Source organism: Mastacembelus armatus, chromosome 5, assembly GCF_900324485.2.
Source record: "Mastacembelus armatus chromosome 5, fMasArm1.2, whole genome shotgun sequence".
In the NCBI taxonomy this organism is placed as follows: domain Eukaryota; kingdom Metazoa; phylum Chordata; class Actinopteri; order Synbranchiformes; family Mastacembelidae; genus Mastacembelus; species Mastacembelus armatus.
In genome coordinates this window covers 5,933,148-5,950,968 of record NC_046637.1, presented here as the reverse complement: position 1 = coordinate 5,950,968, position 17,821 = coordinate 5,933,148, and the positions used below count along the sequence as shown (strand labels likewise).

The 17,821-nt window shown below is 38.4% G+C and overlaps 1 protein-coding gene across 1 annotated transcript; it reads right to left on the bottom strand.

Moving 5' to 3' along the window:
* Nucleotides 1-2,914: 2,914 nt before the first annotated feature.
* Nucleotides 2,915-17,321, bottom strand: LOC113131061 (hematopoietic progenitor cell antigen CD34). The gene is made up of 8 exons (XM_026308115.1): nucleotides 17,111-17,321; nucleotides 8,913-9,014; nucleotides 8,240-8,445; nucleotides 7,424-7,516; nucleotides 6,198-6,318; nucleotides 5,866-5,918; nucleotides 4,826-4,975; nucleotides 2,915-4,090 (listed from the first exon to the last, which is right to left on the bottom strand). Exons 1-8 carry the CDS (start codon nucleotides 17,199-17,201, stop codon nucleotides 3,902-3,904), a joined length of 1,005 nt encoding a protein of 334 aa, XP_026163900.1. The 5' UTR covers nucleotides 17,202-17,321; the 3' UTR covers nucleotides 2,915-3,901.
* Nucleotides 17,322-17,821: the final 500 nt, after the last annotated feature.

Sequence of the window (17,821 nt, the reverse complement as noted above, 5' to 3'; positions counted from 1 at the left end):
GAAACGTTCCTGTGGTTGTTTAATAGGCTCTCTTAGAGCTGACATGACAAAGGACTTCCAGTAGGTGGGGGTACAGTATTAACTATTGTTTAGAAACCCAGGTTTGGCACATGGATGAAGTTTTTCTCTCCCAAAATATTCTACACATGTTGTTTCTCCATGCATTCAGTGATTGACTTCTATTTTGCATCAGGGTAGTTATGATCAGTGGACATTGGGTAACTTAACGCAGTGTGGTAGCCTACAGATAATTTCTAGTTTTACTATTACTATGTCACACATTTTTCACAAATAAAATTAATATTTGACTTTGTACTTATGAAAAAATGACACCTTTTACCCTACTACATCGTTTGGAAATTGGAGTTGCTTTGCAGATTCATGTTTTCCATAGCTTTAAAGTACTGATATAACTACAACACAGAAAAACAAATTCCAAGTTTTATATCTCCACCTTCCACTACTGCTGATAGGTTAGGATGTTTGGCTAAGTTTGGAATTTTGAGAAGGTATGAGAGATGTATTGGATCACTTTAATTTCTTGATAAGTAAGTGTGGAGGGGCTGTAGCTCATGTGGTGGTGTGGGCCACGCATTTCTTAAGATTAGTGGTGGTACGAATGTTGGGTTCTTCTGATAACATGACAGACCTGAGCAAAGTATGGAATCCAGGTTGCTTCCAAATATGTATGTATGTATGCCAGATGAATGGTGAAATGTACAGTATTGCATACGTATAGTACAACATGTAGACTCTGAACTAGCATTGACTAAATTGTGAAAAATATACACTGGATTTAGTAAAATCACTGACATTTCACATGTTTGGATATGTGTTGTTGCAGGAATCATTTTCAGAGGTGGAGTGATACAGCCTCGTTAAGGATCATTGCTGAGCTGCTGTCAGCACACACCACACTGACCTTTGCACCCACTCAGTTTTGTGGCTGCTGTACAGACAGTGATAGTCTCTACCCCAGTGGACCTGGTAAGTGAACTGTTAAAGCAGACATGTACAGTCAGGCTGTCCAGTGTGTAAGAACAAGGGTTGAAAAAAGGTTACGTCAGCTAGAATGACAGCAGTGGTTAATTTGTTGTGGCTACATAAACCGGGCCCATGAACACACACATACAGAGGATGGCTTTTCTCACACGCATACTCCCTCACATTCAGAATGACTGGTGACCTTGTAACCATATTCTGTATGAGTCAATCTTCAAGTCCTTCGGGGTTTTATAGGTCAATGCTGTTTTGATCCAAATGCTTACTTGATTTATCACTGAACCAATAGTGACATTAAGAGCAACAGAAACAACTCTTTGTTGTAAATTCTTTGTATTTAACACCAACAATGTTGTATTTTAATATAAAGGTGGTCGACTTATTATATATTTACAAAGGTATATCCTATGAGAGGCTTGTTTTTTGTTTGGGAACCAAACTAAACAATTAATGGTGTCAGGTGTGAATACCAATCTGTGAACTAGTGAGCATATGTTATTTTAGTACCTACGTTCTTGCTTGAAGTAAAAACACAATTTGGCTTACACAAATATTTAATCTTGATTAGCACTAGGGATGATTAAATTGATATACATGAATTTTGTCTTTGGAAAGTACACAGACAATGTCTTATCAGCAGTAACATGCATAATATGGGTTGATAATTTAATGCAGATCATGTCACAATAATTTCAGTTTTTAATATTTTTAGAAAGTCATGACAGTATATAATGTCATTCTTTGCAAGCAAGCCATTCTTGAGCTGCCAATAAGAAATTAAATGTACCTCTTTTAAAACACTCTTGAACTGATTGTAAGAGTTTTGGGCACTTACAGTACAGTATTAGTGAGTATACTCTGCCTCACAGATAATATAATTTAGATGATGGACAACAAATATTAAGTAGCAGAGGTGTCTTGATGTTAGATATAGAGTAGGCCCTACAGCTATATGTGTTTACAGTCATATACTATACCTGTAACTCTGCAATACAGTTCAACTCTCACGCAATCTCAGTTGCATTTTCTTGCAAGTGCTTAATGCTTAGTGCATGATTTCCTTACAGGATCGTGTCAGCATTTTTCAAGTTGGTCAGCAATATTGGCATATGTATGTAAGACTAGGCCTTAGCTGCTATAACTCTTCTCACTCTACACACTGATCCTGAAGCATTTCACAGAGAATAAAGTTTTAGCTCTCCCACTTGGCTAATTCGAGTCCGAATCTTTCAAAATTACAGTCTATTTAGGATACCTGTCCCTGTTTTTATTTCCCAGAAAGAAGTTCCTTGACATGCTGCTGCAAGTATGGATAGTAGAACCTGAATTTTGTTCACTACTAAGTCAAAGAATCTCACTGTAATCACTGTGGCCTTTTTAGAAACTTTATCTTACACACATCACTGCGCCACTTATGTTTGGTTTGATAAATAACAATACATTATGTAAATGTTTTGCAGTTGTTGTTAACTTGAGTAGCGATGATACAGCCACATGTACCTCAAGAGTCTGTCTCACAGGAACTCTGCAACTGTGCTAGTTGGGTGGAGCTCATTTCTCGCAGGATTATTAGCAGTGTCTGTTCTTAAACCAAGTAAGCGCAACACAATTAAGTTGAAGGAAACCCACAAGTATATTGTCAACAATCACAGTTTATGAATGAGACACAGGTATTACAACCGAGCAGGATTATTTACACATGCAGTACATGGAAAAAAAGCCATTTTTTTCAAACGAAAGTTAAAATGCATACCACTGATGAAAAAATGTTTTATATCAACAATGGCATAAAGCCAATCTTAGGAATGCTGAACCTGCTGTATGTTGTTTATGAATTTCACAGAAATAATTTCTACCAGTCTGGCAACCTGAAAACTCAGTTTGTGTTTATGTGTGTTTTTTTTTCTTCCCCTTTTCTTTCAGTTTTAAAATGATACTACATTTCACCATTCCCAAGCACAGTGGTAATAGTTAAAAAATACAAAAAATTAAAAATAACTACTGTACACTAATGTCATGAAAAGCACCAGCAACCAAAAAAATAGACATGTATTTTTCAATTTTTTCCAATTAAACCTTGACCAATGTTCAGTAGTTCGGCAGCATTATTTAATTCCACAATAAATCCAAAAATTATAACTTTTGCTAGCCGAATACTTTGTGTGTAACCGTCACTTAATCGTTGGTTTCTATGAGGAATGTCACCAATGATAACAAATCATTGTTTGCAAATATTGTCAAGCTTTTAAACAACTACAGTCTCTTAGAAAATACAGTCAAATGTAATCTACTTTTTTTTTGTCTATCTCACACTTTATAGATCTTACAAGGTTAAGGCAAATACAGAGGCTGTGAAGAGAAACATTTCCTGAATCACAGAGGAAATAATCAAGCAGTGAGCATCAGTCCTTTTTAAGACAGAATCAAAATAGGTCCCCTTCCAACTGCCTGGCTTCAATGGGTGTATTGCACCACAACTGTGGATTGAAATAATAAACCATTCTCTGCTTTGTTGTCAGGGATCAACAGGCATTACTTTGGTGAATTACTATGAGTGTTACTACTAGACCGAAGTCAGGGAAGCTAACAAATACCAGTCAGTGCTCTGTTTATCAGTCTCAGCCCTGAACACATAGACTCATCTTGACACCAGCGATCCCAAAGGTTTCACATTACAGGCATTGTCATTGCTGTCATCGTAGTCATGAGCTTCATTACTGTTGCCACCATTGTCCAGAGAGGTATAGATTGGGGAGAGGAAGTAAGAAGGTGAATGTATCTGGTGTATTCATGTTGAATTATTCTCAGTGTGTGGACAGTTTCTGGGGTAGCAGAGGGGCTTATGGGTATTGTGTCCCAGTGGGTGATGGGTAGGACAGGAGAAGGGTAATGTAATGATTCACATCTCAGTGTCAGCTACTTGGGTCTGGATCTGGGAGTGTCCGTTTGTGTTGGGGACTGTGTTGGTCCCATTTTCTGGTGGAGACTCTCCATTGATGGTGGGCTTGTCAAGGGGCTCTTGGGGTAGGGGGGCCACAGACACCAGGGTGTTAGCTTGGTTCTCTTCATCCACCTGGAAAGATTCAGCCTAAGAAGAGCACAGAGCCAACATTTGATTAGAGTTTTAAGATGCACATTGAACACCGGCAAGTTTAGTTCTACTGTTCAAATATGACTTGCAAACAAGCAAGGAAGTGTGTGATTGAAATGGGATTTGTTTTTGCAGGTTCTGTTAAAAATAAACAGGTGCGGCCCTTGTTAATGAGTGAGTAATGAGTTTACGTGTTTCAGCTGTGTGTGCGCTCAGAAAGGTAATGGTAATTGTTTTACTGTACTGTTGAGAGCTTAACAATATGCAAACAAACTTGTTTTACTTTGCTTCTAGCAGAAAATTGAAATCCTTTGTGAGGGCTTTTTGAGGTGCTTCGTCATCAAGGATTTTGTGCATAATATATATGCTTATGACAGAACCTTCTTTAATAACTAAGCCACTAATTCAACAAACCTTCATCTAAACAATTTCATGGGTGTGTCCCCATATGTAAACCTTTTAAATATGATATCATGAGCTTCAGAAAAAGGAACTCAAACCATCTGAATGCCCCTCGCAAGAGGATGAAGTAGAAACAGAGGCAAGAACTAAATGCTGCTTTGAATTAAGGGATATGTGAGTCAGGCATGTCCACATGTTTCTTAAGTCATGAACTGACTGGGGAATAAGCACTCATTTACTTCAATCCATATGTACTTTTTTCAAACAGATCTTGTGGGCTCACACTATATTAGGTTAGGCCAGTAAGTGTTGCATATGTGGTCTACTCACCAGTCTGACTCCTTTGGAGTTTTTGCGGTGGGTCTTGAAGTAATAACCAGCTACCAGCAGTGCAGCCAGTAACAAGCCAGTCAGCAGCAAGGAAACCAGCACCAACTTAGAGTTCTTGCCCCAGCGAGTAACAGCTTTCTCCACATCAGTCTGATAGAAAAAATCAGAACAAAATAGCATGAGTCAAATGTTCAGTTTTGCAATGGTCACAGTTATGCTGTTTCTAGCCAACCAAACAAATGATCAAACACTCTGAAGCTGCAACTGACATTCATGAAGACATGCAGTTCAATGTAGATGTGTTTTGGGGCTGTGCCGTGCCACTGTTTTACTGGCAGAACGACAGCTAAATTGAAAGTTTAAAAAAATAATCCCAATCAAAGCCCATGTTTATGGACATGTACCTCCAGAATTGGCAGTATTTCCTCTGCCTTCAAGGCAGCGTCAAAACAAAAAGATGCCAGTCAGCAGACTGTACACAGTATAATGAAGAATGACTATTTGCCCAAAACACTAGTAAACAGCTAAGTCTGTGGAATAAAGAGAAGAATGTAGTGTACCTCTCATAAAAGAGACAGACGGGTATGACAGGCAAACCATAACCCGAGATCGTTCCCTAGGCACTAGAAAAAATGTTTTGCAGCTGACAAGTGGATTGTCTGTGGGTTTTTTGTTTGTCAAATATCTGGCAGCTTGAAAGATTTGGAAAACAAGAGTGTGAGTTTTCTTCTCCCCAGTGTATTTTCACATCTAGCTCAATTATGAAATAATCAGCAAATTTATGGTAACTCAGTCTAGTGGACATAACTTATTACAGGCGGATGTTTATTTTGTATGTATTTTGTAACTTGGTTCATGCATTGCTCAAGCGCAATAGAAAAGGTACAGACCTCCATCCATTTGGAGGAGAGTCATAGTAACACAATCACAACTTCACAATTCCCAGAGGAACTAAATATTTAAAAAATACCAGTAAAAGTACAAGATAAACGTATGCTTAGCATAATTTTAAAATGCAGTACATGCAACTGGTACTATACCTTGTCTTTAATGTTGTCATTGTTGAACTTTTCAGTCATGCCTGTAACATCACCTGCAAATAAAATGAAGGTGTGTTTTGAGTTTTCCATGTTACAGTATGGTATTATTCATAAATAAGTGACAGTAGAGATGTTACTTACTGAAATGTTCTCAGCTATGTAATTTGGATTTTTTTGTATAGGTTGGAGTATTGGAGTGGATATGCATGCAGGTTGTAAGAGAACTAAAGTTGTTAAACATTTTAGAGAGGCTGTCAGAAGGTGTATGAGGTATAACAGTGTGCTTTGACAGTATATTTTATTTTCTTAATTACCACAAGAATGCTACTGACTTTCAACATATTTTCCAGAAACAATGACTTCATCTGAGGGGTCCTCCTGGTAGATCTCTAGTTTACAATCTTCACCACACAACTCCCGCAGAGCACTTTCAATCTTCATTTTGGTGTCTTTCTGCATGGAAATCGAAATAAAATATAAAAATTCTAGAATTATTGCCATCAGTGACACTTTCTGCAAACTCTTTTCTAAAGAAGCTCTATATGTGATCTCTCTGTTTTTAATATTTTACTGTTGTGGGCCCAAAACTGCATTCATTGGGACTGATCATAAACCTGTCCATGTCTTGGCTGGATCTGAGATATCACCAAGTCCGGATTTATATACAGGCCCATCATCTTTTCATAGCATCTAAGATCAGACATACCATTACTAAAGTAACCCTCTTTTCAAACATGTGCAACAAAGCCTTTCAGACCACACCCACCCCCCATGCTTCATTGTTGAGCAATGTTAAATTACTCAATAATGTATTTGAGAAACACGTAGTTTACAGACATATAGGAAGGCAGGTTACACCAAATGAGATTATAAGTATTAAATCTGGTTTGCAACAGAGTATACTTTAGTTATCAGGTTAATTCACTCTTCATTTGTTAACTTCCTGCCAAAAATGTTGATAAACCTACTATGATATTTATAGTAGGTAAATTTTCAAATATGGCTAAATGTTTGATTGGATCCCAAAAAATGGAGGTCTCCAGGAAAGAAAGGTATTGAAAATCTGCTCTCGTTAATGTCTTCGTCTGGGTACACAAGGATCCCCATGTTGTATATTTTGCTGCTTGCTGCTGTTTATGCTTTGTCTAACTGTTAAATAATGTATTTATTGCACAGGCTACATGAGCTAGCTGAGTTCCCATCTTGTGAGTTCAGACCTCCCCATAGATGGTGCTTTCTGTAAACCTCTGTTATCCTGAGACATTGAAGAATTTGTGTTTCTAAACACAAGCACACCCACACTGCTGCTTTAGGCCTCTATACATTGCACACACTACTGCAGTAGTGAGCCCACCCACAGTGCATCATTTGGACTTTCCTTCTCTGCTGCTCTTTGTGCTCTATCATCAGTAGCACTGTAATTTATTTTGACAAACTTGATTTTTTTTCTCTCATCTTTATCACATAAGATTTTTAAATGTACACCTATCTGCTTGCTCACCTATAAGCACATACAGTAAATAAGATACAGAAGGAAAGAGATGTTTTTAAAGCTTACACAGTTGGAGGAGTTCTTGAGTTTCAGACTGACAGCATTTTTGTCCTGGACAGCCTCTTTGCTGACACAGATGACATCGTCTCGTGGCACCAGCTGCAAAAAGACACCAAAACTTCTTAATTGTCCAATGATGTCTCCGTCTTACCATTTGGCTTTTGACTGCTCTATGTCAGCCGCCAGTTGTATTGAATTATTAGATTTGTGGCCAATGACTTAATATGTTATGATGTTTGGTGGACATTTAATCTTTTATCTTAATCTTATTTTAATTCTATTTAAAATTATCTTAGGAAAAATCCATAGTGTGTTTGATAGCCTGATAGTGTTTGACCATCTCAGAAAAACTATGTAAAAAAAATCAAATCCACTAATAACAGGGTTGAGATAAATTTTTCATAAACATACAAGACCAGTTTTGGTTGGAAGCACAACTACTGTAAACACCACCAAACAAATGTGTCATGTGGAAATGGAACTCTCAGTTGTATGAAAATACGTCCTTATTTTCTTAGCAAAAAATCTATCATGTCTGTTATTTCAGAATTGTCTTTATTGCCAGGTATGGTTTCACATGCAAGAAATTTGACTCCAGTTCAGTGAAATTAAAATGAAAATTGAACAGCCCAAAGCATATCAATCAAGCATATTGATCAATACTGTAACAATGCTCGTACTCTATGTTTACCTGAGATGTGTATTTGAAATATTTGTTTATCAGTTGCTTGTTACTATCATATAGGACGTCTTTCACTGTAGTGCTATGATTTTATATTACAATCCAGACCCTAATATCTACATTAGTAGGGCCTCCGTTACCTCCGGTTTGTTTCCAGGGCCATCGCCTCTGGAAGGCATAGGTGCTGGGGTCTCAGTAGGTCCCTCATCAGCTTCTTCACCTGGAGCAGGGCTGCTGGCTTTGTCGTCTCCTCCATCTCCTGTTTCTTCAGTAACTGTTGTTTCTGAAGTCTGTTCCGTTGTTTCTGTATAGCCTAATGTGGGGAGCATAGGGATTTGTCCTGGATCTGAAAAATTAATTTAATTTAGTTAGATATTAAAGCAGTACACATGACCTTCGATGTCAGCAGAAGAATGTTTTGATGTTTGGTTTCAGAGTAGGTACAGGCACACAGTATGGATAGGCTGTATTTTGTAGAAAAGGCCCTGAGGTTATTTTATCATTAATTCTGAAAAAATATGTTATCATTTCACCTGCAATTAACGTCCACAATAAATTGCTTTAATTTTGCTTTAAATGGAATTTGGAATGTGGAATTTAGTGGAATTTAAAATTGCTTTAAGTGAAAATATTTGTCACCACAAGTGCAATTTAAACCACAGATGTAGATTGATTTATAATTTGATTTGATTGCCAAGGTGATATTTTGATTGATTAATCAGTACAACTCTTCATTCTCTGATAAATCAAGATTGGATTCAACCTGTAAAACATGTTATTAAGTGTATGGAAGCACAAGTCAGTATCTCTTACCAGAAGTTGTCTTTAGAATCATGTCTCCTCGTACCTCTGCTCCCAAAGGCAATGCCGTCTTTGCGACAACTTCATCGTCCTGTGCCATGACTCCTGCTGTAGCTTCAGAACAAGAATATGCCAGTTTTGTTTGGGTTAAAAAAATCCTGATTGATATTTTCTAATTGTAGATGCCATGACATATCATTAAAATAGGGACCAGCAGAATCATATATCAGCATACTTTTAAATAGATTCATTTGAAAGTACTTTTTAAATATTGGTCAAATAATCCTCCATCTAAACCCACCAAATTTACTCTGTGTCACAGTAGTGATGATGTAATTCTTGTAGGTTTTGTTAGGGTCTCTTTGTGGCTGTGCTATGCAGTAAAACTTTAGGACCACCATCAAAACTGAGGAATTGTGCAAACTAATTCCTTTGCACAGCCGGAGCAAAGAAACTGTCCCTCAGTGCAAAACCAGCCAAAGCTCTGACCTCCTTTCACTTCCAGTGGAACAAGTGTTTTGAGTTAGTAATCGTGATGTTAGTTATACAATGGACCTTTGCCAAATAGTTTAAAATCTTTATTATAAAACTGTGCTTTGCACAGGAATGTTGCATTTCACACTAGTCAGTGTTGAATTATGAATCAAAGCAATGTGCTCTATCCCAGCTTTTAAATGCACGTGTGTAATTGTGTGTCTGCAGCTTGGGTTTATATTTTCAGAGACACTTCACTAATTCAATGGGCAGTGAACTATTTGATCAGGTCAACAGCACAAGCATTTGGTCTTCCACTGTATATATCAAAAATGAATAAATCTATGCTTTAAAGCTGTACAGAGCATTCCAAACATCTAGTTAAGTGCTGTTAATAAATTGCACATCACATATATCAAAGTGGGCAGTCTGTTACGACATCAACACCACTGATTCAATAAAAGAATCACCACTGTGTGTTTTCTTTGGATGGAGCACTCAATGTGTTAGAGGGTAATTTTCCATTTTGTATTCTGATTTTCTTTTAGTTCATTTTAGACCAGAAAGTGTTCATACCCAACAGCAGATAGTGTCATATTGAAAAGTTTGGGATCCGTGACGTCTGTGGGCAGGAGGACTTTTATCCTTGTCTGTAGAAAACTATTGTGTGATTTAATTTGATAAGAAATGTGGATTTTAGAAAAGTGTCTTGGTTGTCTTAGCTCGTCAGAAGAATCATGTGGTTTACCCGATATTACCTCACTATCATTTTGCAGGCATGATTCAATTATGATTCAGGTGTAATGTGAGGTAGTAAGTCATCACTCACCAGTGTGATATCTTTATGTCAATTATTATCATAATGCATGAACTCATGCTGTGTGTGAGAGATCTTTGGTGTGCTGAAAATAAGCTTTCTTTGTGCCCCCAGAGGACTCTGAACTGATGAAAGATTGGGTAATAGATCTTATTTCTCTAGATAACTGTTCTCAGATCCATGGATCGTTTCAAAGTCATTTACTTTGAAATCCAATCTTTCCCAGGTTACAGTGACTCACTTTAGATTAGGCAAAAAGGGATATGCAAAGTACACTTTTGATATGTATTAATGTGAATGGAATGATTCTCCATTACCTTTTTTAAGCAGATAAATGTGCTGATTAAATCGAAAGGTGCCAGGTAAGGATGGCCTTTGAAACAATTTGTTTTTTCAAATTTTTGAATTATGTAATAGACCATTGACCATTGTATATTTTCAGGGAGCCTCATGACTTTGGGCTAGGAAACACTAAACCAAAGTCTTGGTGGGATATTTCTCCTCAGATTCAGTTGTAAATTATTTCAGCTGCAAAAGTTGTAATAGCTATGATAACTTTTAGGGCATTTTTGCTTCTCTGTTTTATTTGTAAAATATGCTACCCACACTGGCGTCACTGAGCTCTTTATTGCTGTGAACTGCTCTGGTCAGATTGTATATAATCCAGAAGTCAAACACAAATACCAAGAGTGCATTTCTTTAACCCATATATCCCTGTTTTGTCTAACAGCATTGCCTCACTCTCAAAACATTCCCATAATGTTTTTACCTCTGCAGTGCTCATTGCTCATGCTCTCACTTCATCATTCCTCACTGGTTTCCAGATTAGGTTTGTGCTCCATTTCAGGTTTGAATTTCAGTGTGCTGTCCCTTGTTAAGGTATTTTTTATGTCTGAGATGAGATAGAGGCCTCTTTACCTGTTAAACATGTATTACTTATTTAGTTCATGGTTGATTTGATGCCTAGTTTGAGTCAGTGTTAAGTAAAATGTTCATCCACTGGGAGTATTAGAAAGTTTTGTTTTTAAGTTTATCTCCTCTTAAAATGGACTGGAGAAATCCAAAAAGTGCCATCATTTAATTTCATGCTACACCACAGATCATTTAAATGTTTCTATGTATCATGGCAAAATGGTTCATTTGCTCCTTGAGCACCGTGAGTGCTCTGTAGGTATTACTTTCAGCAAAAGGTACATTTATTCACACAGTGGTCACACTGACACATGTCCACTAACTTCCTTGTGTGCTGTCTAGCAGGTGTGGTAGTATCCCCCAAGGAGGTCCTCTGGAATGCTTAACAACTGTCAGTTGCAGCTGTCTATTATACAGTATGTATACAAGGGAAAAACCTTTCTACATTTTGTAACTGTTTCAGTTGGATGAAAAATAAATGCTGTGCCTTATCTCACTGTGCTTCTTGTCTGTAGTTTACTGTCAGTATTGTGTTGTTGTTGGTGTGGACCAGCAGCAGGTAATGAGCTCTCTAACCTTGTTAAGAGTGTCTTTTACATGTCTTAACCAGCTTGTAGCTTACAGCTCTCTCTTCCATCTTTGGGTGGTCTGTACGTTTTCTGTTTACTTTTTACCATCAGGCAAGTTGGACTATAGTGGCGCTGTAAAATAAAAAATGCCTGAAGATTCATGCTGATGAGTATGTGTAGTCTTCAGTTTGGGGCTTGGGGCACTCTCTGATGGGTTATTGTGAGATAATATGGTAAGTGACTAGAAGGGAATTTGTACTTTCTTGAGAACCGGCACAGATGTCCTGTTTACACAGCACATGTTTAAGCTTGATGGATTGAGGAGGATTTCCATACTGTAAAAAGCAACTGTTTTATTAGGCTTGTGCCAGTGATGTCATTGCATCTCAAGCACATTTGTAAAACTTGCCTGCTGAATTTTCATAGAGCAGCACATGCTTGTTTAGCATCAAACACAGTACTATAAGTTTTTTTTTTTTTTTTTTAACTACACTGCCAACACAGCCAACAGACTCCATCCAGCTGACTAGCCATCACTCCTTACACACAAACAAACTTCCCTGACAGACCAGAGCCAGATGGAATAAAACCTCTACATATAATTGACTGTCATGACCAACATTTATAGAAACAGCTTGAACCAAGTGACCACTTTTGTTTGTGACCAGTTTTGATTGCTTGAAATTCAAGTCTGGGCATTATTAATTATGGGTTTGGGATCACTTTCCTGTTCTTTTGAGATTACTCTGTCTTGACCTGTATCACTGTGCTGTAATTAAAACAATGGTGTCTGGTGTTTTCGTCAGTACTGCTCCCTGCGTGAGGTCAGCGCACTTCCTGACAGCATGACCTTTTAACCTATGACCCCCTCACTCCTCTACCTTCCACTTGCTCACTCAACAGAAACCACAGCTTAAAGAGATTTTTCAGTGACTTTGCTAAACATCTACAGATAAAATATATGTATATGTATTTACAGCCACTGAGTCTTGACATACCACAAATAACCACACTGACTTGTCTGTCATTTCTTCTCTTTCTGTAATGTTAAAAACCGGCCAAGATATTAGACGTCAAACACAATAAACCTAACCCAACCATCCTAATTAGCCCTGACTCCATATGTTATGCAGCATGGGACCTGACTTCATGGCTTTCTTGAAGATTTTCCCAGCAGATTGTTCTGAGTGATGACTGTGGTCTGGAAATGGTCCACCCCACACCCCCCCATCTCTTGGGACTCTGGCTGGAGGAATGTGGCAGGCTGTGGAAGAAAGCCTGTAGCTCCACACCCTCCTGCCTCCCAACCCTCCCTGTCTGCTTTCCCTCTGCCAGTCATGCACAGCTAATCCCAGGCATCTATTAAGGTGAGATGAAGACTTCAGGCCCTCACGCCTCCCATACTGTATAGTGTAATATTAAGCAAAATTCCAAGAGTGATGCTGTAACTGCTAATTTCTTCCCTGAGTCCCAAGAAAGCTTTGCTTTCCTTTAGTAGTTTAAGCTTGCTTCATAGCGTAACTTTCACACAAAGGCATATGTCTTCTTTAAGAAACTTGTAAAGGCAACATGCTTCTCATGCCTCACTTAATGTATTTAAACCTGGGAACTTTACCAGTATAGTACTTTGCTGACCTAGATTATCAGACCTCCTTAACTGTCTTAACTGTTTCAAATTCAGCCACTTTTAAATACTGCTATTACAGACGTTCATCTTCAACTACTGTATGTTTTTCACTGTGCTCCATATTTACATTAAAACCTGAACTGGCTGTTGGATGTTTTCAGTGGGTAGCCCCACCTATGGCTTTTGCTTCCAGTACCAGTCTGACTTCCAGACAACTGTTCAGGAGGCACAAGTCTTACACCTTTGGGCCACTGGCCTCTTACAATGTATGTTGTTGAAAACCCTGGACTATGTAATGGAGCATAGTGAGGTGATAATGGTCTGTACAAGTTAGTGGACCACCATGTCAGTCTCAGTGATTGTAATTCTACTAGCACCCTTGCCATAGTGTGCAGCATGCAATAGTTACCCAATGATGTATTTTTAGAAATTAGGTTGTCAGCTTCAGCTGGTGCCAAAATCTAGTTTCATGCTGATTGTAAAACTGAATGTAGATGGCTTAACTGTTCTTATCGTGTGTGCCTATACAGTGAAGACAGCTTCTATAAACACTCACAAGACATGTTGCCTCATCTTTTCTGTAAATGTTATAATATATATCCTAGAAACATAAGAGTAATTACTTTTTTGATTTAAGGTTTCAATCTTCCAAAATTATACTGTTTTGAACTCTACAATTTTTAAATGGTATCAAAATGCACTCTAAGTCAGAAAAATACTTTATGGGTTCATTTTCTTTCAGATGTTTGAAAGTCAATAACATTTTTATATTGTGAAATGATGTAAATATATTAAAATTTGCATGTTATTTTTTCATCATCTTCTGTAAGTGTTTACATGTATTTTTATTTTTGCTAACAGTATTCTGAAATAATGAATACATCATTCATTCAGAGTGTTTACATGGTTTAATGTCCTGCTGCTCTTAAGGAATCTGAAATTGAGAATTAAGAGTGCACTGAGGAATGTGACATTGGAGCCCAGTCCCTTAGGATTAAACATGCTCTGCAACTCTACCCTCTCTGAAACAACAGACTGCTGACCCCACTATTTTGACCGCCCACTCCCCTGTTGTTCCTGTCACAGCGATTAATAGCTCAACTCAGCCCATTCTCCTCTTTTGGCAGAAAAACACAACTGGATCTCATGGTTTCAATCAGCCCCTTGAAGCAGCACTTACCTCACCCCGTGCTGCACAGCTGCAGCATTCACCCAACCCAACCCTGCGGCAACTGCAGTTCCTTATCAAGAGCTTGGTGCCTGTTCCTAGCGACTATAATCAGGAAACATGACATCTGCTTTTAATTGGCAAGATAATATCACCCCCACCCGACACACACATACTCATAATTGCCCACCATAGTTTCACTACCTTGTGCATTACCATGAATGAGACTGTCTGGGTTGAGTATACACAGGTTGACTGTTAGGGGATCCTGTTGCAGAGTGAGGCAGATCTGGGCATCAGTAGCTCAGAGGCTCAACATTGATTTTGTCCAGAAAGAATTTGGCAAATACTATATCCTTCAAAAATCCACTAGAGTAATTACTTGTGCACACATCCAGGGGCGGTATTGAAACGCAGTCATAATAAGCCATTAAGATGCTGAACTGAAGTGTACTTAGTTGAAGGGCTGTGCTATTGAAGCATCATTTTTCATAGTGTGTTGGTATCTGATACTTTAGCTTTGACTTCCCTTTCTCTTCCATGTGTGTAATTAGTAGAGCAGGGCACACACCAGCACCTTCTGGTGGTCTGATAAAGTAGCTCGTTTGGCAGTACCATGTCAACACCTTTTGTATATGAATGCATATACGAATATGAATGCAATATGAATAGATCCAGTATTTATACAAAATACAGAGACTGGAGTTCAAAGACAAAGCTGCTACAAGATTAGTGGAAAAGCAGTCTTCTCCTATTAGGGGATGATGAAAAATGCTATCCTTTGTAAAATGATTATACAGTGTGCATGTGTGTGCACCCACATGTACTTGGCTGGCTCACTTGACTCATGGGATCTGATTTGGCTCACATAGTGCTGCTTTCTTTACAAGATGAATAAGCACTGTTGTTGACATTGTTTCTGTGATTCTTTGGTGTATCTGTTACTCCAATGGGTACTACGCAAACAATGGTTTACATAATTACATGCTCTGGGACTGGCAGCAAAGTTGGGCAGGGTTTATTGCTTAATTAAAGAACCTCCTCAGACCACTTAACAGTACAGGCAGATCTTAAACCATATTACAATAAACTGACATTTTAAGCATGGGACATTCCAGTCATTTCACTGGCAACAAAGTAAAGCTTAGCGTCGTCATTGTCTGTGCATTGTTTCAGCTCACACCTCTCACCACTCTTCCAAAGAAAAATTCTGCTAAACAGTCGGACCGGGGGGCTTTCCCCAGTGTTTCTGATCATCTCCTCTTTAGCCTCTGCACATGAACCCCTCCCAGGTTGTCTGGATAAGCTTTGAGCTCACAAACATCTGTGAATCTGCTCTGACCTCATCGCTTTAAGGTTGGACAATAAGCCAATCTTTCCTGTACTTACATAACTCTACACGTCTGCTGGGATGACAGGAGATAGTACAGATCACCAAATGCATTGATTTGTATCCTCTTGTTCAGAAGGTTAAAATTGTATCAAGGCGGATTATTATTTTTAAAGCAGATGTAGCTGCTTTTTACTGCTGAGTGTTTTCTCCATAAGCTGTATTGCATGAACAAGACAGGAGGTTTGAATTAAGCAGTTTAGTGTGTGATTCATTTCCGGCCAGAATACAGGGTGCTCCAGATAGTATAGCTGTAGTTTATTCTAACCTCCACTTTTGTTGATATCTATCTACTTGCCTTATTTTTTTTTTTTTTATCATAATTTGGCTAGTCTTGGTTGATTTCTCAGAAACAAAGGTCAGTCTGAAACTGGAGATAGCCTTTTTTCCATCTATCCATCCATCCATTATCTACACCCTCTTATTCCTTAACCAGGGTCACGGGGGATCTGCTGAAGCCTATCTCAGCTCTCTTCTGGGTGGAATGCAGGGGTAAGATAAGCTCATATGGAGGACAGGCAAATACATTTGATTATTACATTTTGTATAAAGAATTTTATATAACTTTTTACATGTATCTCAGCAGTGTGAGAAACATGTGCAGGGTTCATCAGTAGTGCCATCATTAGCCATCCCTTGTGCCTCACTAAAGAGCCCACAACCATGTTTGAAATGCACACCAACCAAACTCCACACCCTCCTCTCATGCACACTTCAGCTGCCCTCACATTACAGCCAAATATAGATACACACATTTCTCAGTCCTTGAAGAGCCTGGGATAAGGTTAATAAAATGGCAAACATAGCACCAGAGGAATGTTCACAACTGTTTGAAAGAAAATAGTAAAAAAACAAAAGGGAAGTTTGTCAGAAAAAAGTTACATTTTTGAAGCTTATTGTATATTTAAAAGTCCACATACGATATCTTAATTTCAAGTAATCGTTTAAAATTCCCTAAACCTCCACATAATTAAAAAAACTTCAAATAACAATCCCTTTGTTTGCCGTTTCAAAGTAATGTTTTTAAATATCTTTATCAAACTTTTTTTTGCTAACACAAAGACTCACATATTATTGATTTGTTTTCAATGTAGAGATTGTATATTAGCATTCCAGACAGTAAAATGGTTGTAGGGTTAAAACCTGGAGTCAACCAGACCAGCTAAACACTCCTCTCCAACCCCACCCCTCCTACAGATGGCTGTACAGTTACTGAGGAGTGAACTCTTTGCGTTAAGCCATTTAATACTCACCATTTAAGAGTGAGGAGATGAGAAGCAAAGTGAAAGCCAACATTTTGTTGGGCACTTCTGTTCTCTGTGGAGATGACGCTGCCATTCTCATCCTGAGCGCGCGCACGTCCGATGGGTGTGAGTTAAAAGAGAGGAAAAGAAAAGAGAAAATGGTAAAGCTGGTTGAGTTTGAGCAGTGTAAGGTTTCCACAGGACAGGGTGGATAAAACACCCCTTGTGTTCTCTGTTTTTATATAGCCCCCTACCCCGCCCTTACCAAGGCCCAGCCCTACACCCCATCATTCACTGGTTGCTTTAACCCTTCCTCAATGCCTCCACCCCTTTGGAAGGAGACACAAAGTTAAATGGAGGGAAGGAGAAGAATTGGCTCTTGTTGGGATGCTGTGTATTTGAAAAAAAAAACATGCAGCATTCTTTGAATACCGTTCAATGTTTAGACTTATTTAGATGTTATGCAGTTCTTGAATTATCCACCATAATTGAGCTGTAGCATATGTGCTGTGTCCTATAATACTGCAGAAAATGCTTTGGTGGTCAGTACACATTACTGCATCTCTTGCTCTGACTGGGTTACAGTGTCTATTTGAACTGTGAATTCTGTCTGGATGGCTGCAGTAATCCTCACAATATAAGGTGATAGTTGACAAACAATAACTATAATAGCCTGTGACACTGTGGTCCTGAAGGGGTTTACAGAGATAGACCACAGAG

Coding starts and splice junctions, on each gene's coding strand:
- LOC113131061 (XM_026308115.1), bottom strand. CDS start 17,201: ATGAGAATGGCAGCGTCATCTCCACAGAGAACAGAAGTGCCCAACAAA. Junction 9,015..17,110: donor CATCTCCTCACTCTTAAATG/GTGAGTATTAAA, acceptor CTTGTTCTGAAG/CTACAGCAGGAGTCATGGCA. Junction 8,446..8,912: donor GATTCTAAAGACAACTTCTG/GTAAGAGATACT, acceptor TTAATTTTTCAG/ATCCAGGACAAATCCCTATG.